Source organism: Solea senegalensis, linkage group LG6, assembly GCF_019176455.1.
Source record: "Solea senegalensis isolate Sse05_10M linkage group LG6, IFAPA_SoseM_1, whole genome shotgun sequence".
Taxonomy (NCBI): Eukaryota; Metazoa; Chordata; class Actinopteri; order Pleuronectiformes; family Soleidae; genus Solea; species Solea senegalensis.
The window spans coordinates 20,899,204-20,926,128 of NC_058026.1; the positions used below are offsets into that span (position 1 = coordinate 20,899,204).

The window sequence follows — 26,925 nt, forward strand, 5'->3', positions numbered from 1 at the left end:
GAAAAAACTACTTAAGTACTAACTTACTTAAGTTTTGGAGTGGATCCAGTCCGTAGGGTGGATATTCCCTTTCTATATGATTGCAAGAGAAAGCATTTTTTAACATTGTTAGGGTTAGAAATCCAGCATATGTACAGTGCTAACCTGTCTGAAATGACTTTTAAAAAAGCATCAAAATACTTTTATCTTTCATTTTAAATTACCTTTCATTTGGATCCATTACATATTGAAAGTAGCAGCAGAAATCTAACAACTGTGGAGTCAGCTGCAGTTGTAGCAGCTGGTTACATAATCTGCTTGTTGTGTCTGCATTTCCCATAATTCATCACTGCTTTGAGGTATAGAGTAATGAAGTCAGAGAAGCCAAAATCAGCTCAGAATTACCAACTTAAACCCAAAACATTAATATTTTCAATTAGTCAATTTCAAAAAGTCAATTATTCTTTGGAAACAGCGAATGTGATGATGATGATAAGAGTTTGTTCTTAACCTTCCCTTCCTGGAAATAGTTTTTTTTTTATGATTCAAAACAAACAAACCACTCCACGATGACAACCGAGCAAACGTAGGGAGCCCACACGATGTTGATGAGATGTTATTGAACACCTGTGATGTTGTGTGACGTTCATGTGAGAGGTGAAGTGCAGCTCATTTTATCCAAACATCACTTTGGTCACATAGCATCTTTAATACCACCATTATAATAATTAGTATATCAAAAGTATCGAGTATACATACATCATTTGCATTGCGGTACACAAATCTGAGCTGATTTATGTTTTTTATATCTTTCGTTCGTTGTTCTCAAGATCAACTTTTATTGTCTCGACATTGTGCTGATACATTGAATCGTCCTGAAGAACGCTATTTCAGGAAGGAGAACATTTAATCGGACATGTATTGTTAAGTAATATAAAAAGTTTTTTTTTTGATATTTCCAAATGTAACTTGAAGCCTATAGTCTACTACTTTCCAATACCAATAATCAAGAATCTTGATATAAGCCAAACTAGAGTCCATGTCACCAAAATCCAAGTACTTCCTGTAGGTTTCTTCACCCGGTGTGGTCTTGATATTCTGTAGTTTTTCTTCTCTTTTTTGCAGTAAAGTTTTTGAAGCTGTGGGAACAGTCTCTTGAAGCCATGCCTGTTTTTGTAACAGTCCCAGTAAATGGATTCTCAGGAGTCTGAATAGGTGTGAGTAAGTGTGTGAGTGTATGTGTGTGTGTGTGTAGGCTGAGGAAAGCAAGGGTCAAAAATGGTGAAAACACCTCACTTCCTCTCTCCTCCACCACCTTCATGGTCTCAGTCTGTGCTGCCCTGTCAGACGCTGGTGATGGAGGCCAGGCAGTTCGATGACTTCTGGAGTTTCTCAGGCTGTGTGGTGGGAGGCTCTGGGATGGCACGAAAGCTGAATGGCAGTCCGATACCACTGGTACCAATGTGGCCTGGGCTCAGTGCTGGATTCTGCCGTCTATTGCTTTCCACAATGCTGGATGTGTTGGATGCAAGGCTTTCACGTGTCCTGCACAACAGAGGTGACATCAAGTCAAACGAATGGTTTGTGCAATATACTATCAAGTAAAAAAAAACCTATTGAACATTTTCTAATTTTGTGTTTCCCAAACTTTTTACATGCACACAATTTGAAAAATGACAACCAATCGCGAGCCAGTTCACAACATAAATCATGAAAACAGCAAATTTGTATAACATTTCTGTCTTATTTTCTTTTCTTCTTTTTCTGCCATTACTGCCAACATATAATCTTAGTTTGATTAGGCAATATTTAAGAATTAAATGCATGTTAAAAAAATGTATTTGGTGACCCAAAAATGATCTCCTGTGCTTGATTTTAAAGCATATTTTACAATTAGAAAATTTTTCAAGGTTATTAACCCTTAGAACACAGAACCTTTTGGCTTTTTCCCATTACTATCTATAAATGTACAGTATATATAAAATTCATAAGAATATAGTGCAATATAGAGTGTCTTATATCCTTTTTTCAGCACAACCTAGGCAATCTGATGAAAAAAAAATGTTATTTTGACCAACTATACAAACACACCTGAGAAAAAAGTACTCAAAATGTTTAAAATCCAATTGAATTTGTGAAATTTGGAAATATGTCAGTTCAAAGTTCACTTGGCTCATTTATATGAACAAAAATTAAAGATTTTTTTTTCTATTTTGTGACTTCTGCACAATTATTGCTACTTTATATTACTACTAAAATGTGATACGAAATAAATCATAACTTTGACTCAACAACACCATAAGAAGACGAAAAACAATTTTTTAAAAGCCCTAATATTTGAACTATAAACAAACACCCTAAGAATGTCCATATAAGGAGTTGTGTATTTTTCCCACAGCAACCATGGGTGCACCTGTACTAAGGGTTAAAAAGAGCTAATTCATTTTTTTTTTTTCTTACTTCATATATAAAAAATACATGAAGAAAATAAGATGATAAATATGTTACATTTTCTGAATATAACCCTTATGGTTGCAATAACAACAATTCTGCCACTTGGTAGCAGCAGAAACAGGTGGTGAACATACTGACTAATTACTACAACCAGCACAATTGAGTAATTACAGCGTGCATACACACATACACACACACACACACACACATATGCATACAGTGCTTAACAAATTTATTAGACCACCACCCAAGCCACAGCTGCCCTCAATTAACAGAATTGGTAATTATAAAAATCAACTTCTATGTCTCCGTAATGATTAATACACCAGTATGTAGAAGCGCTTTAACCAGAATTATATTTTTAATGCTAAAATATAATTATTATTGCTATCCATGAATTTTCAAATCCCCTGTTTTACAAAAAAAAACAACAGAAAAAATAGCAACGCACATTATTATTTCTTGATTAAGACACCAAATTATAGTTATTTACTTGCATTCCTGAACAGAAAAATGTTTTAGTGGTTGAATGTTATGCCTAATAATTAATTTCTGACTTCTCAGAGAAAAAGCCCAGTGAGCTGACTCAAACTTGGGTTTAAAAAGGTGAATTCACTTTATTTGCCTAAGCACTGTGTGTGTGTGTGTATATAAATATATATATGTATGTATGTGCCTTGAATTGTTGTTATGAATGTAGAAATCTGTGCAAAATATTGTGAGCGCCAACAAACTTTAACTTACACATTTACAGTAAAGGCTAGTCGTTTACCCGACGTCACAATGTAACCAGCGAATTCGAACGTGAGCTGAAGTACACCTTTTTCTAACATACAGAGTAGAGTTCAGTGTTGAGGTGAATTGTGATGTCAGAACTACCATTTAACTCCTGGTAGTAGCATGGTGGATAGGAACCTTGGGAATAATTTAGGGTTTGACAGGGAAAAAAAAGGTTTAAACCGTGGACATTATAACGGTAGGTTCTCTCCACCGAGCATAACATATTACATTTATATTGTCCTTACCTGTCAGCAATTACTTGGCTTTAGAACCTTCACACCTGGTGTGATAGCAACCCAAACAATAGGGATATTTTTGCACACTATATTTTGCAGTTGAGCGAGATATACTGTACAAGTGCTTTTTGCACATACCTGGGGGAGTTGAATCCACTATCCACTGTGACACTGCTGCTGTCCATGCTGTCCAAACGGGCAGAGTGGGCCGATTTCTGGCTGCTGCTGTTCTCCGTCTCCTTAGGGCTGAGTAAGGTCAGATTGGTCTCCAGTTTTCGCTGTAGATCATGGTCCTTCTCCCGCTCCAGGAGCCATTGCATGGTTCCCTCTCCACCACCACCACTACCTCCACCATTACCACCCCCTTCCCCGTGGTCCTTGTTGTCCCCTGTTGATGCCAACTCTTTGTGCGAGTTCTCCTCTGCCTCTTCCTCTTCCTCATCATCTGATACATTATAATAGTCAAATGAGGCAGAGGGGACTGTTGGCTCTAAACAGCCCTGTAAAACTGCAGGTGATGCTGAGGAAGTGGCTGAATTGGAAGGCTGCTGGGGCTCAGGATTGTCTAGGGCCTCTGTTGATTTGGCATGTGAGGCTTTCCGCAATGTGCCGGACTTGGTGTAGCTGCTGTCCACATAGCCTGTGGACAAGGCATTGAGTGGAGGTTTGAACAAAGTGTCCTTGCTGAAGATCTCTTTCCTCTTGATTACCATACTGCCTCCACCCCCTCCAGGATCTACATTGTGTTGGTGTGGCGTCAAACGGGCATTTTGTACGGGCTCTGGTGTCTGGCTTGGTGTCATTCGCAACGAGCCATTCTGTCCCTTTGCTGCCGACAAGTCCTCTTTGTACTCCATCGTATGCGGAGACGTGAGGTGAGGCGTTTGGCGGTCAGCCGGAGAGCCCTTTTGGAGTCCCCCTGATGAGGTTAATGTGTCATATTCTGATTTTGCCTGAGGCGAAGGGGCAGTTAGGATTGTTTCATTTGACGTATTGCACTGGAAATACTCATCTGTTGAGGGCTTAGGAGAAAGTCCCATTAGCTCATTGTACGTTGGCAAGCTGTCTCTGCTTTTGTTCCTCTCTATTGTACTCCGAATCCTCGACTCATCCAAACTCCCCTTCCCCATATCAGGCACATTAAAATCAGAGTGGAACTTAGCAGCAGAGAACATGATCCTTGAGTAGTGGGAGGACTTCTGTGTGGCTCGCAGGGTGCCGTCATCAGTGTAGTAATGACTACGCTCCTCCAAAGTGGGATCAAAGTCTTCTGGAGCACCCAGTGACAGGCCCTTAAGGGAGTTGTCCATGGACCGAGATCGTTCTTTAGCTTGATCGGACCTCTCATGACGTGACTTCCTATCCTGATTGTGACTGTGACTTCTTTGCACTCTGGACTGGCATGTTCCACGTGACGGTTCAGGAAAGGGCATCTCTGTCCGCCTCTTGGCTAGCTCCCCAGACACATCCCACTCAGGGGTAACAGGGCAGTACGATTCAGTAATATTGGGGTTGCTGTGGACCAGGTACGTTGCACCTCCACTCCGCCTACGCTCTAAAGTGTACATGGCCTCTCGAGGTGAGCGAACTAACGAGTGGCTAAAGAAACGGTAATCCCTTTCCATGAACACAAGGTCCCAGTTTGAACCCTCTGATGGGTCCCCTCTAGAGGTGCGGGGTTTGCTATGAGAGCGAGACTTACCATGTGGAGCCCTCCGATGTCCCCTACCCCTCCTGCTGCGAGCACTGTGTTGGGCTGATCCCACCTTGTTCTTCTGCGTGCGCTCTTCCTCTAGCCTCTTCATCACAGCTGTGTGCCTTGCCACATTCTCCACTGTTAGGTCAGGGTTGATTCGGCGGATAATCTCCATCTCCACTTCACGGGGAATAGGCGTGGTAGGCACTTCCTCATCATGAAGAGGCCACTCCTCTGGGGGGAATTGGGCTGAGAAGGTGGCCAACTGCCTCATTTTATCCTTCTTGAAACTCAGTCTGAACAGCCTGAGTCCAAACCTCTTGGATTGCTTCTCACTAGTACCACCACCACTTCCTTCTTTCTTTTTGGTCAGAGTGTCAGTTTTATAAGGGAAAGAACTAATGCTCTTGCTCTTATCAGCTGGATCTTGAGGTGTCGTTTGCTGCTGGACAGGAGGGGAGGTGGCAAGTGGGGGATAAGGGTATGAAGGCGGTTCTCCTCTGTGCTCCTTGGCTGCCGTGCTTGGTGGAGGTTCCCCACCAGTGTGGTCCTTGGGTGGCTTACTTTGATACGAATCTCCTCTGTGCTCCTTTGGTGACTTACTTTGGAGCGCAGAGGAGTGATGTCTGGGGGGGTCTTCACGATAGGAATTGTATGAGTCATTGTGATTCTTGCGAGGAGGCCTCTCTCTCAGGCAGCCAGGTGTCGACGGTGTTGCATTGCCAGATGGAGGCGAAGTGCACTGTTGAGGTTGCTGCTGCTGCTGCTGCTGCTGCTGTTGCGGTTGCCGTTCTTGCAACCGATCATCCAGGTGATACCACTTGTTGTTAGTTCTGATGAGGGAGGGAGTGATAAAGTAGGTCTGGGGTGTGACAATGAAGTAGCCCTCTGGAGTTGGGTAGATCTTCCTCTCTCGCACCAGCATGTTCAGGGTATGTCGCAGAACCTCAGAGCTGGGTGTAGGCACGCCTGAAGGAAACAAGAAGTGTTAATGCAAAGGGTTGTATAACAATTTTAGTTAATCTTAAATAAAGGCAATTGTGAATTTCTTTTTGCAATTTCTTACTTAAGTAAGGTAACAACAATGTAATGTGGAGGTTATGGTCATACCATCTTATTTCAAACAAATTTTCACCTTAGTAACAACAATGTAATAGTAACATTGAGGTAGGAGCATCGTTATGATAATCAGTGCAGGATGCCACCAGTGTCACACCTACCTATGAAAATGTTAGTAAATCAGAACCGATATTAACCATATTATAAAGTGGGAATTCATCCTCCCTTATGTTCCACACATTATACACCAAAATATCTACTGCTTGGTTATTACTATAACTATAAATAAGATGCTATTACATAATGCATAATATTAGTACCATTAGAAAATTACAGTAATATCACCATACTTGCATACCATTACCCCTATTCATATTTAAATTACTTTGCTTAATATTGTATTATTTTTGTCTAAACTGTCCCGCCAAAATAAATCTCCATCTTGCATGACAGTATAACACATTATTATATACATCCAAATTCTATTCCAACATATTGAGTGTGAGTGATTGTTTGTCTCCATATGTTGGTCTTGTGACAAACCGGGGACATGTCCAGAGTCTAACCTTCCTCTCACCCACAGTCAGCTCGTGGTGGCTACAGCCTTTCTGAATGGAGTTTGCATGTTCTCATGTGTGTGCATGGGTTTTCTCCGGCTTCCTCCCACAGTCCAAAAACATGCAATATATACTGTAAGCATTCTTGTAAAACTATGTATGTGTTGCCTGACATTACATCACCCCTGTGTACATTTGTTACACTGAAATGATGCAACCTTTTAAGTTCACACTGCGAAGATGTTTGTAATATAGGGACAATTGGGTGATGCTAAAAAAAGATCATCAAAGCAGAACAGGAAAAACTAAAATCTTTGTTTCATGTTTGATGAGATCTTCAAATAGATCATTTAATAAACCGGGGAGATGTGACAATACAGATTAATGTCATGACATGAAGTTAGTTGGTGTGAGAGAGGGGTATACAGAGAACAGGGTGAGATGGAGTAGGTTGATTTGCTGTGGCGACCCCTGAAGGGAGCAGCCGAAAGGAGAAGAAGAAGTAGAAGAAGAAGAAGGAGAGCAGGACTGGAGAGGGAGCCGAACATTGTTTACTATGTTTTACTACATTTATTTCACAAGCATTGGTTGTGGATTTAATGTCCTTGTTTGGGGCTTCAATCAATTTACCATTTTAAAATGTCAGGAAATAGCAAATGTGGCATCTTTAAATCACAAGTTACAAAGATATTTATACATGACAAAGAAAACCGCCATATTTGACAAGCAGGAGCTAGTAGCTATCGATTATTGATTAACCACTTGCTCGACTAATCCTTTCAGCTATATATCGCAACTATTATTAAATCAATAGATGTTAAAAGTAAAACTTAATATGTTATGCTTTCCTTAAATGGCCACAGCAGTAGTAAATCATTGAATGAGGAAATGATTAACAAAAGGCTTGTTACAGACAACAAATTACAAAAACAACAAACTCAGTTGCTATTTTTCCACAGTTTTTACTGCAGCTCTTTACTAACCACATACTGTATTTTTTACACACTTCAGGAACACAGTGAGAGGATTGTACCTGGGAAGCTGGCAGTGAGGTGCTCCACCAGAGCCTCCTGGTTGACAGGCTTGTGGGCAGAGTTCATAGCAGAGATGGCCAGGCACAAGATCTCCCCCAGTGGGATGAACTGTGACTGGCTGATGGGCGACATGCTGATCGGGGACACGTCACCTGCAGGACGAGAAGGGGGAGGAGTGGGAGGAGGAGGCACAAGGACAACTGTTAGATCATGAATGAACAGCATGCGCAGCGTGTGAAGCTATGATGTAATGGTCAAACAGCAGCATTGTGCACGCTGCCTGGCACGGCTCCTCCCCTCCTCCCTGGGCTTCCTTAGCGTCTCGTTCTTCCTGTTTCTCGTAGGTTAGCAAAATAAAGCAGCTGCTGCAGCAACCGCAGCTGTGGTGTGAGATCACCTGAATCTACGTCTGATTCACATGATCTGACAAAAAATAAATGAAGCTAAAACGAGTGCAGTTCAAACTCATTTGTCATTTAACAGAATATTACTGCACTTAGCATCACATCATTCACAGTGCACATGCAGAAAATACTCAGACTTTATTATTATTATTATTATTATTTAAGTTAAGCTGGCTTTGCTGTCAGCAGTAGTGAGCACTGAGATCATCCTACTATCAGCCTGCCCTGCTTCAAGCCCTGGCTCTGACAGAAAACATCTGCCCTGCTAAAAGATTGTAATGCAACGCACTGAATCCACTGCTGCAGCATCTGTGCTGTAGTGATTCTCTACTCTGACCTAAATCTGGTGATCGACAGAGAATCTCACTATGTAAAGAACAAACTGTAACATACAATCTTCCAATTTTCATTCGTCATCTGTTCACAATTATAGTAATCCAGTGACCTCTCATATTCTCAGGGAGCTGACAGGATACATTTTCCCTGATAGAAGACTGCTTTGAAGTTGTTGTCTACTGATGCTCACAGCTCTGTTACCTGTGCTGTCTTGTGCAGGGCCCTGCCTCCTCCTCCTCCTCACCACACTCAGCTGAATGGTCAGTTAAGCAACACGATGACGTTATCTCTGCTTAGTATCACAGACATTAAAGCGTTCTGTGGCTTAATGAGGCTTTACCTGGTTCCTAGTAAACAAGAGAAAAACGCAATCTGGCCGCAAGAAAATCACCCCGTCTGTTGCTTTAAGGCTATGTTTTCTTTCATGTGTGCAAATCTCCAAAGAGTGGGATTGTAGTGCTTCTGTTTTCACAGCTTACAATGAAGCAAGAAAGACAAATAATAAAACATTTAAGAACTGATATCAGATCAGATTTACTGTCCCTGTCCCAAATCTGAATCTGTGACATAGTGTGGAGCAAAGGCACAATCCTACTATTGAACTTTTGGGAATCCAGTAAATTATTTCCTCATCATTATTAGGATTTACATTTTACAAAACTGACAATTACAATGGTTCATTGTTTTCCCATAGTTTTTTCTTAAAATATGGGTCAGTAAATATGAAAAAGATGGAACAATGTGTCCCGAGGTAAGAAATGTTTCTGACTTGAAACTTGAAACACAAAACATTGTCCACTTTCATGTCTGTCCTTTGTCCACCAAATTAAAGTGTGTCTTTCTAAACTCTGAGGAGCTCAGTGTAGAGAGGGTGGAGCTTGTCCTGGTGGGAGTGTCTGACTCACCTGGCGCACGATACCTTGGCGGGGATGGAGAGAAATGAGGTGGAGGAGGGGGAGGAAGATGCTGTTTCTGCGCACGGATGTCTTTCTCACTACGGGGGAGACTGTGCTCCAGCGGGCGTTCACTAAGCTCCGAGCTGGGCCAGGCCCGCCGCGGATTGCTGCTACGGTTCTTCTTCATCGTGACCCCTTTACCAGGTGGCCTTCACCCCCTGGGGGCTTCTGGAATAAGGTGGTGTGGTGGAATGGGGAGGAGGGGGAAGAAGGGAGGTGGGGACAAGAGGGGGTGTGCAGGGGGAGGTCGACCAACCTCAGGCTCAGTGCCTCCCCCGCATCAGTAAGAACGTCCCGCTAGAGCGATCACACACCAGACATGGCAGGAACCAGTGTGCACCTTCACACACATACACACGTCTCATTTACATCCACAAGCAAGCTACAAATGACTGTGTTCACACTGTGGGTGGTTGTCATCGGCTGCTGGGCTCTCCCAGGCTGATCTGGAGCAGTGGCAGCAGTGCAGGTGACTGCGCGAGGCATCACCCTTTCATCGGCATCAGTCCCAGCCACCATTTGTAGCATCCCCATTTGCATGCGTAGGGAGGCACATTACGTAGCCACTCTGATGTGGGAGGAGGGAGCAGGAGAGAGGTGGGGGGGGCAGGGGTAGAGATGAGGGAAATGGGGCATTGGAAGTAAGGAGGATGGTGAGGAGAGGTTTCAGTGGAGGTTTTGGGATCCACTTGTTCCTTTTTGACTTGAAGGTAACAGGGGAAGGAAGGGAGGGGATGGATGGATAGTCAAAGATTTAAAGCTTGAGAGGCCCAGTCTTCGACAATAGCTCAATTCACCACAGGAGTGCTCGGCCAATCCCCGGAAAACAAAAGATCCCACTTAAAAAAAAAAAGAAAAATAAAAGCTCCATTCACCCTAACGGGCAGTGAAACCTCAGTAGTATGCCATGCACCAGAGACGACACGTTCACCTCCATCTTTATCCGATCAAGCACAAGACCCCATCGTCCTTTCGACAACAGCACACCAGGAGAGGGTGGGGAGAAAAAAATGGAGAGCATAGAAATAAATAAATAAATTCAAGAATAGATATCCACCATTTCCCGCAATCCAATGGTAGAAGCTCCTGAGCTGATCGCCGTAGCATCCATTCATTAACGGGGGGGGATGCAAACTCCAGTGAACGGCAAATCTCTTTCAACGCTAATGCTGCAGCTGCTCCCAGCACCTCCAGGAAGGGTGTGTGAGTATGTGTGTGTGTATGTGTCTATGTGTGTGTATGTGTGTGTGTATGCGTGTGTGTGTGTGTGTGTGTGTGTGTAAGAGAGAGAGTGAGGGAGAGAGGGAGAGTGTGTATGCGCGCATCCGCCTGCTGCGCGCGCTTCTGCGTGAGCATGCATGCGTCTGTGTCTGGGTGATTGAGGCTGGGAGGGGGGTGTGAGAGTGAGAGAGATCGAGGACATACATAAGGCAGAGAGCAGAGCAAATATCAGCACAAAACACACACACAAAGACATAAATACATAAATATATATACATACACATATTTATGTGTAGTCCTCAATTGATGGAATCAGAAGAGTTTTAAATTTGGCAAAATTCCCATCCTCTCCCTCTATCCCACTTCCTGTTCCCTCACCCTCTCTGTGTCACTAGAATGAAGAAGGGGGCCCCTTAAACCACCACAGTCCTTCCTCTTGTGTGTCTCACCTGAGCGTAAGACCCAATCTGAAGACCTGACAGAGCCACAACCCAAGGGAACCCTCTTTAAAAAAAAACAACTAAAAACATGCTGAATCGTGCTTTTCTCATTATTGCTTCCCACCAGTTGATCCAGTAACTTAACTGTGTGGACAACAGCTGAACTCCCAGTAGGAACACACACCCCCTCAAAAGCATCACCTTAATCATGTCCAGAATGGCAGTCACTGCAGACTCCTGCTGACTCACATGTGTGGAGTGTGAATGGACGGTTGGAGGGACAGAATAAGGAGCAAAGTGAGGGGGCAGGAAGGGGCAAGAGTGGGGTGGGGGGGGTGCAGTGTCACAACCAATCTGCTCCAGTTCACTGATACCAAAGTGAAAGAGGAGAGGAAGGGAAGGAGGAGGCAGGGGAGGAGAAGGAGAAGGAGGAGGAGGAGGAGGGAGAGCGACAGCACGCCAGCCATTTTATTTCTCAGTAGTGCTGCAACAGCCTTTGTTGCCATGACGACGCAAGCCGATGATCTCATAGCTGTTACCTTTGAGTGCTGTTCCCTTAAAGAGCCAGTTACTCAAGATAGAAAGCAGACAGACGGCACATTGACGAGGACTGACTGGCTGTTACATGGACAGAGAATGCTCCTGCACTGCTGTTGAAATTTGTACATCACTCATCAGCACGCTCTGAAAATGCAACTCTTGTGAAACTATAACTTCCAGAGAATGGAAAAGATTATATATACAGTATAAATATATATAGAAACATGCATGTATCTATATTGACTATCATGTATTGAATTGGTTACATTTGGAACAATTAGTGGATTAGAAAATTTAATGAATAAGGGAATATTTAAATCAGCCAGTCTTTTGGTAATTATTTGTTCACTGATTTCACAATCTCATTACATCTTAATTTTATCCCCCCCAACATATATGGCAGTCAATGTCTTTTTGGTTTTGGACTGAATGACTTTGAGCTTAAAAAACATTGAACTATTTCACTATTTACATTATATTGATGTTAAGTGATCATCTGAGGTTACAATCATTTTCTTCACTGCAGCCAAGAGTCCATGACCTAGTTAAAATGAGACTAGCAGCTCTGTACTAAGCCACAGCTGTGACTTGTTAGCCATGTTGACCATATACTACCTTAGTTTAGTGTGTTGTGATGCTAACATGTGCTAACTGGCAGCTGAGCCTGACGAAAAATATCTTTACCTTTAGGTTATACTAACTTTAAAGTTGTAGGGCATCATTTTAAAATATAAACAAATGTACACTGTATGGGGCCACATCAGAGGTTTGACTGCTCTGAGTTTGTGAGGTTAATATAATTATTAGGGCTGAACAATTCGTCAAAACCTTTATTAAAATGGCAATACGGCCTACTGCAACTTTCAAATAGCAGGAGTCAAATGAAAATGAGAATAATTATGTAGAAATGAACCATTCCCTCTGATATTTCTATATTACAAATGTGTCTTTTGGCACACAGTGCAGCACCAAAACAGCAGTAGGCCATAATGTATATATCTGTCAGAACAGGAATTTATTATGACCACATAGACTTATGTCAATAAATAAAGTATTTTTCAAAGATTCAGATTTTCTAACATGTTTAGATGAACATTGAATCAAATCAGGATGAAACACTGAACTGTCCAACACTACGAGCAGACTTTGTGACCTGTAACAACCTCAGCTGATGTCCACTTTTCTGCTGGTGGTCTGCCCTCTAGTGGAACACTTAGGAAACACATGTCTTGGGTTTTTTTAAAAAAAGGACCACTCTTCAGATCAGGGGATAAACAGAAAGACAAAAGCATTCTTTTTTTTTAACATAACACATCCTGACCTGACATTAACATAAACTGCAACAAATGCCACGTTGAACACTTCCCTCAATTCTCTGCGGGGACCCTCCCTTTCCTTCCAGTGGAGGAGTCAGCTGGAGCGGGGAACACAGTTGCACAAGTGTTTCCTGAAAAAATGTTCCAGTTTTCCTTCCTCACACTCCTCACGGGCCATTGTTTAGTCGGCTAACGGATACATCGTCTCTCTGTTAATCAGACTGACTGGTCAGTATGTTAAAAAATACCAACTCCACACAGTTGAAACTCCTCATCTTGTGTGTCAATGTATTAATCAAGCTACTTGCTGGATGTCAGCCCTGATCAAACTTTCCCAAGCAGTTTGGTGGATAATCTGGACTCCCTGGTTTAGTTTTGTATACTATAGCTGTTTATGACAAGCATACAAACAAGAGGTGATCAGATTAATAATAATAATAATAATAATAATAATAATAATAACAATAATAACATTTTTGCACATGGGAACTGTTTTAGGTGATGTCAAAGAGGTTAAAAATTAACTTCCACTGAATTCACGTTTACTAGTAAACTAAAAGTTTTGCTGCCCAATAATGTGGCCACTAACTGTTACATATTATCACAACACAATTACTCCTGAGATTTCAGAGGTAATATCAATCCCAGATTAAGAGTCTAGATATGATAAAACAAAACATCACTTCTGACAACAGCACATAAACTCTGTTGGTTTAGGCATTATAGAGTCCGGTGAGTTATTAGCTATAAGACAAACATTCCAGAGCTTATCAGTGTTTGCTTCACAGGTGTCTGTGTGTGAAGCTACATCACCTTCTCCGATGCAGCTTTGCACAATCAGAAAATATTTGAACATTTCTGGACTAGAACAAACCTTGCACTATTTTTCAAAAAATAATAAGAATCAGCATCTAGCAGCTCAGGTTTAGTCTTAAACAGAAGAGTCTGAACATGCACTACAATCTACAGTGTTGTCAAAACACTGAAAAGTCGCAGGTAGCAGGCGATGCTATTGGAAAAATTCCAACGGTTTCTGAAAGCTGAGGAGTTGCAAGTCAAAGCCATGTGGTTATTTACGGTAATTTTACTTGCGCTGTTTGCAGGAAGCCGGAGAATCAGCGTCTTTGTCACCAGAGAAGAGAGAGTTGGAAAAACGCCTGAACATAGTTTCCATGGACATAAAGACTCGAAGAAATGTCATTTTAAATGTTTTACACTGTTCAAATTTGGCACACAAATTCCGGTTTTCATCTTCAACTTCAACTGAAGTGTTTTCTTCTAAATAAAAACATTTTTCTTTATTTTTAAATTGTTTATACACTCTTATAACATGGCAGTAAATTATAAATAACTTACTCACGGGCCCTTTTATGGTTAAAGTAAGTCTAAAAGAAAAAAAGTCCAGTCGGACGTTTTGAGGTTTAGCTGTTAAAGGGTTAACTAATCCTAATTTCAAATTGGGAATAATGTTAAGATGACTTGCAGCTAGGTTCATAATCAGTTTACTGAATAAACGATGTCCTGAACGACAGCCATACGAGTTACTTTTTTGCTGTTCAGTGTTCTCTAATACAACAGTGACCTAAAGCCTCATATTTGAAGTTGTTTGTCCACTTTTGCTCCTTCATTTTTTTGCTTTGTTTTGGTCAGCACTAGCTCCTGAAGGAAAGTTTGAATCTTCTTACATTTATATATAGCAGCCATTAAAGAAACAGTGAAAATAAATTAAACAAATAGCTGACAGATGCTACAACTCTCTGTAGAGATGATCCGCGGAGTCAGGTGATAATTCTGTGTGCTGTTGTCATAGCAACACCTGTCACATTATGCAAACTATTTGTTAGTATGAAAAAAAAGATTTGTGTGTGTTTTCAAATATACTGCATTTGCTGAATGAAACTGCATCACTGCACTTATCTTCAGCGATACATGATATTATCGGCATGATATCGGTATCAGCAAACATACCAATATCTGCCGATATGACTAATGACTAGAACATTAGGCTAAATAGGCTGCTACATCCTTGACTTCTACGCTGGCACCCTCTACAACTATCATTTTTTAACGTTGATTTATTTTGCTCAATGGAGACAACTTGTATCTACATGTGCTGTGACATCCATCCATTTTCTACCGCTTTATCCTACACAGGAGGGCCGGGGGGTCATGGATCTTTTCATACAACTTTCTTCTCCAATAAAACACAACTGCAAACTTCCCATCAGTTTGCTGAACAAATGCATTAAGTGAACTTCAGTGATGCTGGTGGTGATTTTAATGTGTCTAAGGTGAACTAAAGAAATGAGTGTCATAATTGGAAGATCTTTTAAGAACTTGTTTTCCGTTGAAACGGTACCTATTTTCATCTATAACATCGAAACACCTTTCATTTGTACGAAGAGGCACACACACATAAACACACACAAAGGGAAAATTGTGAAGGCAGCGTGATGTGATGGTGCAACAGTTAGACGTGCTAACAACCTCCAGTCATCAAAACCTGTGCGAGCACATGAAGTGAATTATGGCCTTGTCAGAGGTAGAGGAGGAGGAGTGTGGGAATGTTGAGGTGCAGCAGGTCTTTGATTCAGTCTGAAGCCAACGTGACATGAAGTTACGGGGGTGGGGGTGGGGGTGGGCATGCTGCTGAAACTCCTATCATCACCAAAACTCAGGCCCGTGTTATTGTTATTATATGAAAACCTCAGGCAAAATATTTTAACACCCAGTTACAAAGAATCAGTGTTATTATGATTTGAGGTTCACTGCCAATAACTGTAAATTGCCAACAATTAAAGAGGTGTGGGAGCATGACACAACCAGTATAACTCGCCAGAGCCACTGGATGCTGACGATACTACAGCATTTGTTAAGAAAGGGCCACAGTTTGATAAAGTATCGTAACTTTTAGGTTAGCATGGATTGGAACAAACCAATCGATTAATCCATCGCCCTGCTGATCAAGACGGCATTATGTGGTAGAGAAACAAGCAAGGAAGTGGACTTTGAGCTGAGATTGCTTTAGGAAAACACTGGGAAGTTGCAGGAACAAACCGGGGTCATGCGTTTAAAATTAACAAAGGCCGGTCTGAAAGGTCAAGAGACCAGGTCTGTGCCTATTTCAGTGCCCCTATCAATGATATTAGTTTCTTCTTAACAGATTGTCTGTTACATTTTAAATTTGAGAAAAGAGAGCGCACGTCAATATTTGTACTGTATCAACAATTTCATACAGTTGTACTTATATTTGAGTTGAGCTATTGGAAAGCAAAATATTGAATGTGTAAATCACTCAACAATAAATCGAATTAAACAATGTCAACATCAGTCTGACACAGTTGTTTTAACATCAGTTGTTAACAACAACATGAATTAAAATCCTTTCTTTTTCCAGTGTCTGGGTCCAGTGATTTTCACCAGTATTGGACCGATAATCAATATTCTACATTCTATTACTCCATCCCTACTTAACAACAGTGCTGGGTATCAACTCCATTACTTTTGTGGTATCAAACGATTTAGGAGTTAATCTGGTCAGCATCAGTGAGCCAATAAGCATGCAGTATTCTGTTTGACCAAGATCCAACAGTGCTTATGACTGGCAATCTCAAGGTGAGCAGGAAGTCACAACCACAGACGGAGCTCGTTCGTCAAAGAGGAAGAGGAAGACAGGGATTAACATGGGTGTGTGAGAGTGTCTGTGTTGTGTTTTGAGAGGCTGATAATTAAAGAATTGAGATTTAACGTAACAGGACAAATTCAACAAGAACACTTGATAGTGAAAACAGGGTCTTTTCCCAATTAAATAGTCCAGACTTTTTCAAAACAGAAAATCAAGCTCTTGACTTTATATAGTTTTATACTTGCGTGCCTATTGTACATATCATGTTGTGTAGAAAAGTTCATTTTAGTAAACGCATGAATGAATGCAGAATTCATTAAGTAAATTGTGTTTTACTGACAAAAAACTTTTTAAAACATGTGGAAAACCACTCTAACCCAAGCTATAAAAGCACAAATGAATGAATAAATGAATGGATGGATGATTGTCTACAGACTTCATAATCATTCCTCCCATCCTGAACACAACTTATCTTATCATTTAAACTCACAAAACCTTTCTTAACAACCTCCTCAAAGTTGAACACGTAACATGAGCTTTGATTAGCTATCACTCCAACATCCAGCTAACTAAATCCTATCATGTTTTTATTTGCTTTTCTTCATATATTATGTATTTTTAAAATTCTACTATGATTCTACTATTTTTCAAGACTTGCACACAAAATTCCAGACTTTTCAAGGTCTTGCTCCATGATCGACTGCAAGAAGATGATTGTGCCAGCTAAGACTTATGATGCTACATTTTTTTTGTTAAGATGGATTTCACAAAATTGGCAGGAAAGTTCACACATCAATAATGATACCAAATCATTTTGTTTTTAAATTAAGACTCAGCCAAATTCTCAGCCAAAAAGATAAGGGTGCATGATTTCAGAGTAGTGAATCCTGTCCATTACAATATCACATTTTAAATCTTTTTTTTTTCGTTTCAATATGGAGAAAGTCCAATACACAGATTGGCAGCCATGTAAGGCCTGTTCTTTCATTGGACTTCACAGGGTCTGAAGTACAAGTCTCATATATGTGTAAAGACTACAGCTTGACATCCCATGCAAATATCATGGCCTGATAATGTAATGAAATACTGTGTGAGGTCAAGATTTTGATTTGATTCCCTTTTAAGAAATCATCCTTCTTCTACCGCTTTATCCTCCACATGAGGTTTCGCAGGGGTTGCTGTGCTAATGTCAGCTGACAGGGCGACAGGAGGGTCACAGGGTCACATAGAGACAAACAACCATTCACTCTCACACTCACACCTACAGTCAATTCAGAGTGTCTAATTTACCTAATCCCCAAGTTTTTGGACTGTGGGAGGAAACTGGAGAACCCAGAGAAAACACACAAAGTTCATGCAGAAAGGCCCTTGTTCCGACTAACCACTTCACCTTATGTGTGGCCCTTTATTAATAATCATGTAAAACTACATTTACAAATTCAACAAAAGAGATAAAACTGTACATGACAATATGGACAACTAAAACTTGTTAATTTCTCTGTGTTTCGTCTCCATTAGAGATGTCTTTCTTTGTGTCCAGTACAGATATCACAGTCTTGAGGCTCTACTGAAAGTACCAAATTACACTTGTCTGATTTGCTTTTTGTTTCTTGTTTATCTTAAAATAACTAACATGAGCACTGTATCTCCTATACCCACATTATGGTGAGAGTCTATGCTTAGGGAACCATTTAATATCAAGTGATTTTTCTCTGTGATCTCAAAACACATCCACGTGGAAGAAGATCTCGTGGAATCACCCAAGCACACATTATACCCACCTATGCACTTGATGTTGAAGCCCTGCGGTGGTTTCAGTGTGCGCCTGGTCCATCCGTTCCTCAGGACTTGGAGATGAACTTCTTTACCTTGGATCAGCAGCACATGTTCATCGATCCAGCCCAGGAAGAAGATCTCGGAGAGCGCGTGCGTCAGCGCCTTGTTCCAGAAATGCTGCACGTTGACGGCTTTGAAATTAGCGAAGACTTCGTAGCCGGTGGTGTAACTATGATACTGCTGCAGGTTTACAGAGAGTACGGCTTTCGGTGACGATGAGGATGATGAGGATGATGACTCCTGTTCATAATCCCTGGATACCCGCGACAGCACCAGAGCCAGAGAGTGCGGGGATATCTGGAGGGACTTCTCCATGCCTGCCTCGGTCGAAGTTTACGCACATGGAAATCCAAGAAGTTTCCTGCCGTTTAGATGTGCGACATTGTTTAAACAGCCCGCCGCACACACAGACACACACGGTTCTGGTCAAGTCTGTTTCAACACAATAACGAAACACATTACAGGGTAAAAACAAACATTGCGCGGATACAAAGTCTGCAGCACGACGTTACAAGTGTCAGGTGCGACGCGTAAAATCAGGGAAACGGGCAACATGACGCTCCATCCACTCCACTGAGCCATAAAAGCCCAACAACATCCAGCTACAAAGAGGCGAGGACTTATGCTGCGTTCAGGTGTACTCGTAAACTCCTACTTTTATTTTGATTTAATCAATGTCATAATGGCATGGTTTGTGTACACTTTGGTACACATTTTTACTTACTTGTATTTTTAAACGTTTATTTGCAAAGTTAACGTTTATTTTCATTTTTTGCGAGTCACTTCTATATTTGTTTTTATTTATAAATGCACAATTTGGTTTTATATGTTATATATTATATTTATTGACATTGATCTAATACCTGTTAACGTGTGGGCTCAGTTTGCCTTTCAGGTGGATGGTGGCATGCCCTTTTGATGTCTTTTTTCACTATTATTTTATATAAGTGCTATATAAGTCAAATTGCTGTTGTTATTATTATTATTAGTAGTAATAGAAGGTAATACACAGGTAGTACATAAAATAACAAAACATTATGAAAAATATAAATCAATAAGACTGCAACAAATACAACAGTAGAAAAGAATATAAAACATGAAGAATGCAATGAACATCGATGATGATGTACATGTACAGCCACCATCAGTGGCTCTTCAAAGTGTTTTACATGTGTTACAAAACAGGCCTCAATGGCTGATTATTAACACTTTGTGGGCATGAAAGACAAAAAGAGATCAAGTTGCATACCACACTTAATTTACTAGGTTCATTACACTTTTTTTGAAGCTGCATGGTTTGTGTCGCTGCACTAAACCACTTGTATCACAGGATTTCTGTGATGCTTTCTTTACATAATTACAAAGAACTGTGAAAAAGTCTCAAGGCACCATTAGCTTTGTTGTTTTTTGTCTCCGATCATTGTCAAATGGGTTGGCATGGTGTGACTGAGAGTTGGTCATATATATATTAACAAACTGTCAGTGAGTTGAACTCATGTAATATGAACCTTTTTCCACATGACATGAAAAAGTGGGACAATCAGCCAGGGTCTTGCTATTGTTGAAGCGTAAGGGTGGGTCACACTAAATACTGGTTATTATAGCATCACTATAACAGCATACGGGACAGCCCTGCAAACTCTGGTGACACTTACATGTAACTAGAGGTAGATACTGGAGACGTCCACCAAAAATAATAATAAACAAAATCTAACAATATATTGCCCTGTGTAAACAATAATCATACAAAACGATCATGTTAGCAACAAATGATGTACTTGTATGATGTATCTTGTCCTAAGACTTTCATTGTTGTCATTAAAAAGAATAAAGAAAATGAACGTATTTAAGTTTTTAAGAGGAAATTGTTTCAGCCAGCTGAGCATGTGGTCTTATTGTAAGCTTATCTTGTTTGTATTATACCATTATTGTTTTATCTTATATATGTTAATGTTTGAGTTTATTGTCTTTAACCACATAGAGTACTTGTTTTAAAGCTTGTTTTGAGAAGTGCTGTAAAATTAAGTGTTATAGGGTTAGGTTAGAAAATGGAGACAGTGACAGAGCTGAAGATGCTGAGACTTTTGTTGGGAGTGACCATGATGGACAGGATTAGAAATGAGCATAATCCAGGGACAGCGCAGGTTGATTAAACTGGGAAAAGATATAAGAGGTAAGGTTAGGATGGTTTGGTCATGTACATTGGAGGGATGGTGATCATATTGGACAAAGGGTGTTGAAGATTGGAGCTGCCAGGCAGGAGGGAAAGAGGAAGACCACAGAGAAGGTTCACGGTTGTTGTGAAGGAGAACATGAGGACAGTTGGTGTAACAGAAGAGGACACAAGAGAGAGGACACGATGAAGGCAGATGATCTGCTGTGGCGACCCCTAAAGGGAGAAGCCGAAGAAAGAATAGGAAGGATTAAGTTAAAAAATAAGTGTTTTATCACTGTCCACTGGAAACCCCAGTAACACACAGTAAGTGTCTTTGTGGAAGCAGGTTTAGGTGAAGTGCCTCTGCGATGGCAATGAAGGAAAGTGAAGCCCAGTTTTATTTGGCCTTGGGCCTCAGAATCTGGTGGCCCAGTTCTTCTCACCTTCAGGCAAGTCAAATCTGGAGTAATCCTGCCTATTTACACTTAACACAGTGCTCACAAATAAACCCTCTGCAGTGTTTGTGGAGGTTAAATCTTTACAAGATATAAAGAAAAACAAGAAGTGATGCTATGAAAATGCGTTTTTATCTTTTAGGGAGAAAAACTCACATCAAACAAACTGCTTACAAAACAGTGATATTACAAAAAACAAAAAAGCCAACAAGTGACATTCACAGCAAACTGCAGTGCACTGAAAGGCGGATTGTCTAATAATAATGTTGTTGAATAATTCACATGCACAAGTGAGCTCAGAAAGTTTGTGCTTTTTTGAAATTTTGAAAGCACTGGGTTCACTAAATCTGACTTAAAAAGGACCTGGATTACAACACATATTGTGCTTTGCCAGATATCAACCAACGCTGATGATAATTAACTCACAGTTTCACAAAATGTCTATAGGAAGGTGTTTTTTTTTAAGAATTCAAAAGGTACTGTAACTGTTATAGAAAATCAAGGATCAAGCATCACATTGCTCATTACATAATTAAAAATCCCAACACCACCCAAAAAAACAAACAAGAACCACAGCTAAATAAGAAAAGTCAAGTATGAATAACGGATCGTGTACCTCAAATGACAGCATCATGCAAGTTCGCTGACTTTACTCGTGAATGCTATGAAGAAGCTGGTGTGTTCCCACTCGTTTACTGGCAGCAGAAAATATTTTGTGGAAAACACTTAAAATAACAAAACACACAATAGCTTACTGGATGCTCCTGAATGTGCTACAGCATGATTATTTGATTTAGGCTCCACACAGCTCTCTGGGCACAAAGTCACTGAATGACAGCACATGGCTCGAGTTTCTCAAGATTATAAAAAGGGACAAAAAGAAACCAAGAATATAAAAGATACCTGATCCATTTTGCTTTCGACTTAAGTCAAACTGTTGCTGGTGCTGGAGCCCATTAATCTTCTCATGATTGAACAGATACAAAAAGGTCAAATCTTCTCTCAAACTCTCAGTATTTTACCTGAAATGTGTTTGTTGTAAAGAGCAAAGAGGCAACTCCTGGCCACACACTGTGAGCTTGGCATTACAAGATCCCACGATTGCAGTGGATGAAGTGATTTTGTGAAATACATTTTATAGAGTAAATGTGTAAAAAGGAATGTTCCTGAGGTATAAAACATGTATTGCTATATATCTTATAATAGCACCCCACATAAAATTAAACTTACAACCCCAAGCTCCTGACAAAACAGCAATCTTTCCCAGAAATATGTTAAGATGAGGTTTCAGAGATATTCAGTCGTGATGTGTAAACTAAAATTATTGATTATTGGGACACCCAAGCTTTTCTTCTGCAGCTTGAAGCTCTGCCAAGATGTTGTGTTCTTGGGTGACGACAACATCAAGGTACAAAATACATCTCTTTGGTCAGCATGGACACAATGCATGGAATCTGTTTCTTTGCATGAAAACCTGGTGAATTGGAGATAGACTCAAACTCTACTGCCACCTTGTGGTTCACACGGGTCATGATGTGCTGGAGCTCCAGTTCTTTTCCATATTTACAGATCATATCGCACAAGGACTGAATAAACCAGGACCCGGTCATAGTATTCCTCCATGAGTAGTAGCCTGTAGATGGAATTTGAGGTATATCAATGAAACATTTGAAAAGGTAGGATATCCAAAAACGTGTGTTTGAATATATGTGTGCTGACCTGGTGCTGTGGAGAAGGCATAAAGAAAGTCAGCTTCCACAGGAATCTTTGTTGTGCCTTCTTCTCCAGAGTCTGTCTCTATTCCCGCATCCAGATCAGTGCCTCTGCAGGCCTACAAAGTGTGAAAAAGAACAGAAAAATAAATGGTCACATCCTCAAAGTCCTGAGTTAAAGCTGCAGTGTGAGGTCAGTGGTGTTGTTGATGTTATTGTTCGGCCTCTGATCTTCAATGTGACATTGTTTGTATGCTGCATCCTTCATCTGAAAACAGGGTCTATGAAGCAAAACTATCAGACCGGACTGGGGGAGTGTGTGTCTGTGTGTATACAGCGACTAAACAACTGCGCTTTTTTGTCCCACAGAATTTACTTCTAAAAGTGTTTAAGGACGCATACTCAGTCATACTCCAACCTGTTTGCAGCCCTCCAGCACTTTACTAGCACAATGAAGCTGTTGCCTCCATCTGTATTGTCATAAAACAAATCACTACCTGTGTGCAGCATGGGAATGTTGCCAAGCAACATGAGATCTAACCACTGCTGGACATTTTTTCATATTCAGTTATGTATTTAGTTTAGTTAAGCATGGCTGCTTTGAGTTATTGCAGCAGAGAAAGAAAGAATCCATAAAATACCTGGATGAAGAAGAGTTTGGGTTTTCCCACCAAGGATTTGCAGCGATCACCTCGAAAAAGTGATGTGAGGTACTTGAGCTCCACCGAGCTGTCGGTACCAAAGAATATCCCCTCGTCTCCATGACTCAACAAAACGCAGATGAATGAGGCCGAGGAGCTGTGATCTTCCTTTGACGCTGAAAAAAACAATAGTACAGCACTCAATGTTTAGATTAAATGGCTGATTTTAGAGAGAGATACTGTATGAAGATACACCTACCAGCTGTTAAGACATGTACAATCTGGTCGACTGTCTGGTCATTGTATACCTTCACTTTATAACCCAACTTAGAAAACACTTTCATCATGTTGGCAGCATCTACATCAGTGCCATTTCGCTGATTCATGCCTTGAAAACAAGAGAAGAAAAGTTGTGTTTACTCGACAAAAACATTGAAAACACACTTAAAACAATTTTACCACTGGTACACACTGGAGCACATGTAAAAACATTTTTGTGATTTGGTGGGAGTCAGATTTGTTGAAGCTTTAAATATGTGACAAATTACAATGGTGTTATAAACCTATAAACCGTCCACCATATGGTCATGGCATTGCACTCTTTGCATTGTGGCAAAATCAGAGAAAACTACTTAAATGGACAGTATGGGGCACAAGAAGCAGTTGGTGTGATGATGCCTCTCTGTCATCAGAGAATAAAATAAAAGCAGGTGCACGAGATACTGCAATAAACCTTTATCTTCCTTCTCTGCACAGCTAGTAAATGATGGCAAAGATACTGCAAAACTCTACCAATTATAAATACCTATACCAATACCAATACCTATTATTATTATTAGAATGACTTAAAATGCAATTGGAAATGGTGGAAAATAGTGGAAAAGCTCCATTAGTCATTGTTATTATTATTAAGTTATTATTAGTACTAACAGACTGAATACTGTGGAAAAAAACATATACAAAATTAAAACAGGGTGCAATTAAAAGCTTTGATATCATCTGTAAATTCATTGTATTAATATTCTCCATTTGACTTGTTTTAGCCATGGTGCAGCACTAAGTTAACAAGACAAAATTGCTCCTTCCAACAAGCTTTATGTGCATCTTGATCTGAATTTTAGTTACAGCAGTCTGTACTACTGTAGTTTTGTTGTCAGAGTTGTCGTGTTCAAACCCGCCTGGCCGGACTAATGGCACACACCTGACTGTTTGCTCATACATGAATGTGACAAACACCATTTGATTATGTCTTTTCAGCTGTTCAACCAAGAAAAGAATCTTGTTAATGTAGTTTGGTGCACATTCCCCTTCCCCCTGTTTAAAATTAGCACGCTAGTCCTCACACAGCTGCTGTAGCTAACATACTAGAGATATTCATTCCTCAGACAGTGGTGGCTCAGTGGTGAAGTTGTATAGTTTTCAGTGACCGTACACAACGTAATTGTGCCCACCCACACTTGCTAATAATGTGGCAGTGTAACCCACACATTAGAGGCTCTTTAAATGCAAGCAGATACAGCTAGACTGCACAGTGTGCCACTTTCCAAAGACTAAAATCAATTCAACATTGGAAGTATCTCAATAACACACAACATTTTGATTACGCTTACCTTAAAGGCTATGGAACAATCATCCTATTACATAAATCCTCCACAGTCTACAGCAAACTTTAAAGAGGAACCAACTAAACCATACATATTCACATGATGACAGCAAGTCAAATCTTGTGGGAAACTGAAACTTCCTGATGTGACAAGGCACTTTCTTGTACTTGTATTATTTTATGAAATGCAAGGACGCATTTATGCCTACCTGTTCTAATTTTGTAGGAAAACTACCATGAGATGCAGCTTCATGAGCAACATGGACTCATAAATTGAGTCCAGTAGCACGATAATCTAGAAACATGTGGATGCTCGATGTGTAAGCCCCACGGTAAGCTAAAAGAGCATCGATGTACTTTTCAGTTAAATCCATTTCTGTACCAAGACCCTTCATATCAATCAAACAAAACCAGGCAATGTATGAACACTTAAGATAACAACAGGAACACCTCCCTCACAACACCGAGTCTTACTGTGTCCACTGATCACACAATGGAAAATCTAAATAAACAAGCACTGGCTGATCGGCCACCTGCACAGAAATTAAATCATCTAACACACAAAGATTCACAAACAACATGAGGGCTTTCTGACCTCTCACTAAATTTATCTACCATACTTAAAGGCCAAAGTTGGAGATGTTTATAGAAACCAACAGGAAACTAGACACTATGGTTAGTGGCAGCTGATGGGGAAGATGAGCAGCCTCGGTGAAGGTTTGTGTTCTCTTGTTTTTCTCACTATGACTTTTCCATTCTCCAATTTAAGATATTGCACTTTGCTTACAGTAAAATCAAACGTGATAATGCATTAAACTGATCTGTCTTAAATTTTGTTTTCTCTCAGTGTTCTTTACTAGTTTGAAAACGTAAACAGAAAGCAAAGTGACCACCGTCCTGTCCAAAGAAGCACAACAAACACCCTGCTGAATAAAGACCTGTTTTCCTGTCGAAGTTCTTGTTGTTGATGATGATGCACTGGCCGATGCTGGGAAAATCCAGGCTGTATCTGAAGCTGTGGGAGTGGGACTTGGCATCCACGTCCATGGGGTCAACGGAAGACCCATCTGACCTGAAGGATGGCAACAACAGAACACGGTCCATATAATATAATAACAAGCTAAATCAATGCTGTGCAGACATTCACTCAATGATAAAAAACTAAGTTAGTGTAAACAGTGTGCGAGTTAATATGAGAATAGCAGAAATATTGACAATGAACCGCACCGCTGTCTGCTAACAACCCACAACAATGGAGACAGCTAACTAGCTAAACAAACCCTGACTCACCGCTGCCCGCCGCTTTGCTTCGCGTCTGTAGAGTCCTCTCCACTTCCAGGCCCATTAACCGACATCTTTGAGAGTCGACTAGTTAACCGCAAAACAACAGTCAAATTACACGCCCTGTGTGTTAAACAGTAGCCTTCACAGACAACCGAAACAGAGGAAGCAGAGGATGAGGCGAGTCAGCTAAAGTGCGAGTGAGCTGAGCTGAGGAGAGGAGTCGGGGAGAGGAGTGGAGATCGGCGCGTAAACAAAGATGCTGACGTCACTTTGAGATACGCTCGTTTCAAACACCGAACATTGCCGCTGAACGGAGCAGACTTGGCTGGCTAGCTCTTGACGCTCACATGTATGTAAACAAATTAAATTAAATGTATCGTCGTATTTGATACTTGCTTATATTTTTTGAATGTATTGGTTTTCTAGTGTTGTGAAAAGTGGGTTGATTTGCTTTTCTTGTCCGTAACATTTCATTGCACATGACAAAATAAACGATTATTCTGAATACATTCTTCTTTACACTGTCCTGGAGATAAAAATACGAATAAAGGTAAAATAAAATAAAATAACTGGAATTATCCTTTAAATTACATTGTTTGTTGGTTT

At 40.6% G+C, this 26,925-nt stretch overlaps 2 protein-coding genes and 1 long non-coding RNA gene across 4 annotated transcripts; 1 reads left to right on the forward strand and 2 right to left on the reverse strand.

Annotated features, from left to right (window-relative positions):
- Positions 1-668: 668 nt before the first annotated feature.
- stox2a (storkhead box 2a) lies at positions 669-19,040 on the reverse strand. 2 transcript variants are annotated; one of them, XM_044028806.1, is made up of 4 exons: positions 18,415-19,040; positions 7,795-7,947; positions 3,588-6,114; positions 669-1,524 (listed from the first exon to the last, which is right to left on the reverse strand). In XM_044028806.1, exons 1-4 carry the CDS (start codon positions 18,782-18,784, stop codon positions 1,323-1,325), a joined length of 3,252 nt encoding a protein of 1,083 aa, XP_043884741.1. In that variant the 5' UTR covers positions 18,785-19,040; the 3' UTR covers positions 669-1,322. The 2 variants fall into 2 exon arrangements, with proteins under 2 accessions (XP_043884741.1, XP_043884743.1); XM_044028808.1 differs by lacking the exon at positions 18,415-19,040 and adding an exon at positions 9,441-10,739.
- Positions 19,041-21,192: 2,152 nt separating this feature from the next.
- casp3a (caspase 3, apoptosis-related cysteine peptidase a) lies at positions 21,193-26,571 on the reverse strand. The gene is made up of 6 exons (XM_044027759.1): positions 26,326-26,571; positions 25,974-26,107; positions 23,692-23,820; positions 23,433-23,608; positions 22,799-22,910; positions 21,193-22,712 (listed from the first exon to the last, which is right to left on the reverse strand). The coding sequence occupies exons 1-6, from the start codon at positions 26,388-26,390 to the stop codon at positions 22,483-22,485; spliced, it is 846 nt and encodes a 281-aa protein (XP_043883694.1). The 5' UTR covers positions 26,391-26,571; the 3' UTR covers positions 21,193-22,482.
- Positions 25,546-26,824, forward strand: LOC122770714. Its single transcript, XR_006360543.1, has 2 exons — positions 25,546-25,752; positions 25,883-26,824. It is a non-coding gene; the product is annotated as an uncharacterized LOC122770714 (long non-coding RNA).
- Positions 26,825-26,925: the final 101 nt, after the last annotated feature.

Bases quoted from the DNA above. Each gene is read 5' to 3' on its own strand.
- casp3a (XM_044027759.1), bottom strand. From the start codon at position 26,390: ATGTCGGTTAATGGGCCTGGAAGTGGAGAGGACTCTACAGACGCGAAG. The intron at 26,108-26,325 runs GTGAGTCAGGGT...GCCATCCTTCAG, and splicing joins AAGCAAAGCGGCGGGCAGCG to GTCAGATGGGTCTTCCGTTG. The intron at 23,821-25,973 runs GTCTTTATTCAG...CTTGTTTTCAAG, and splicing joins GAACTTCGACAGGAAAACAG to GCATGAATCAGCGAAATGGC.
- stox2a (XM_044028806.1), bottom strand. From the start codon at position 18,784: ATGGAGAAGTCCCTCCAGATATCCCCGCACTCTCTGGCTCTGGTGCTG. The intron at 7,948-18,414 runs GTGGGTATAATG...CTCGTCCTGCAG, and splicing joins CTTCAACATCAAGTGCATAG to GTGACGTGTCCCCGATCAGC. The intron at 1,525-3,587 runs GTATGTGCAAAA...TCTGTTGTGCAG, and splicing joins AGTGGATTCAACTCCCCCAG to GACACGTGAAAGCCTTGCAT.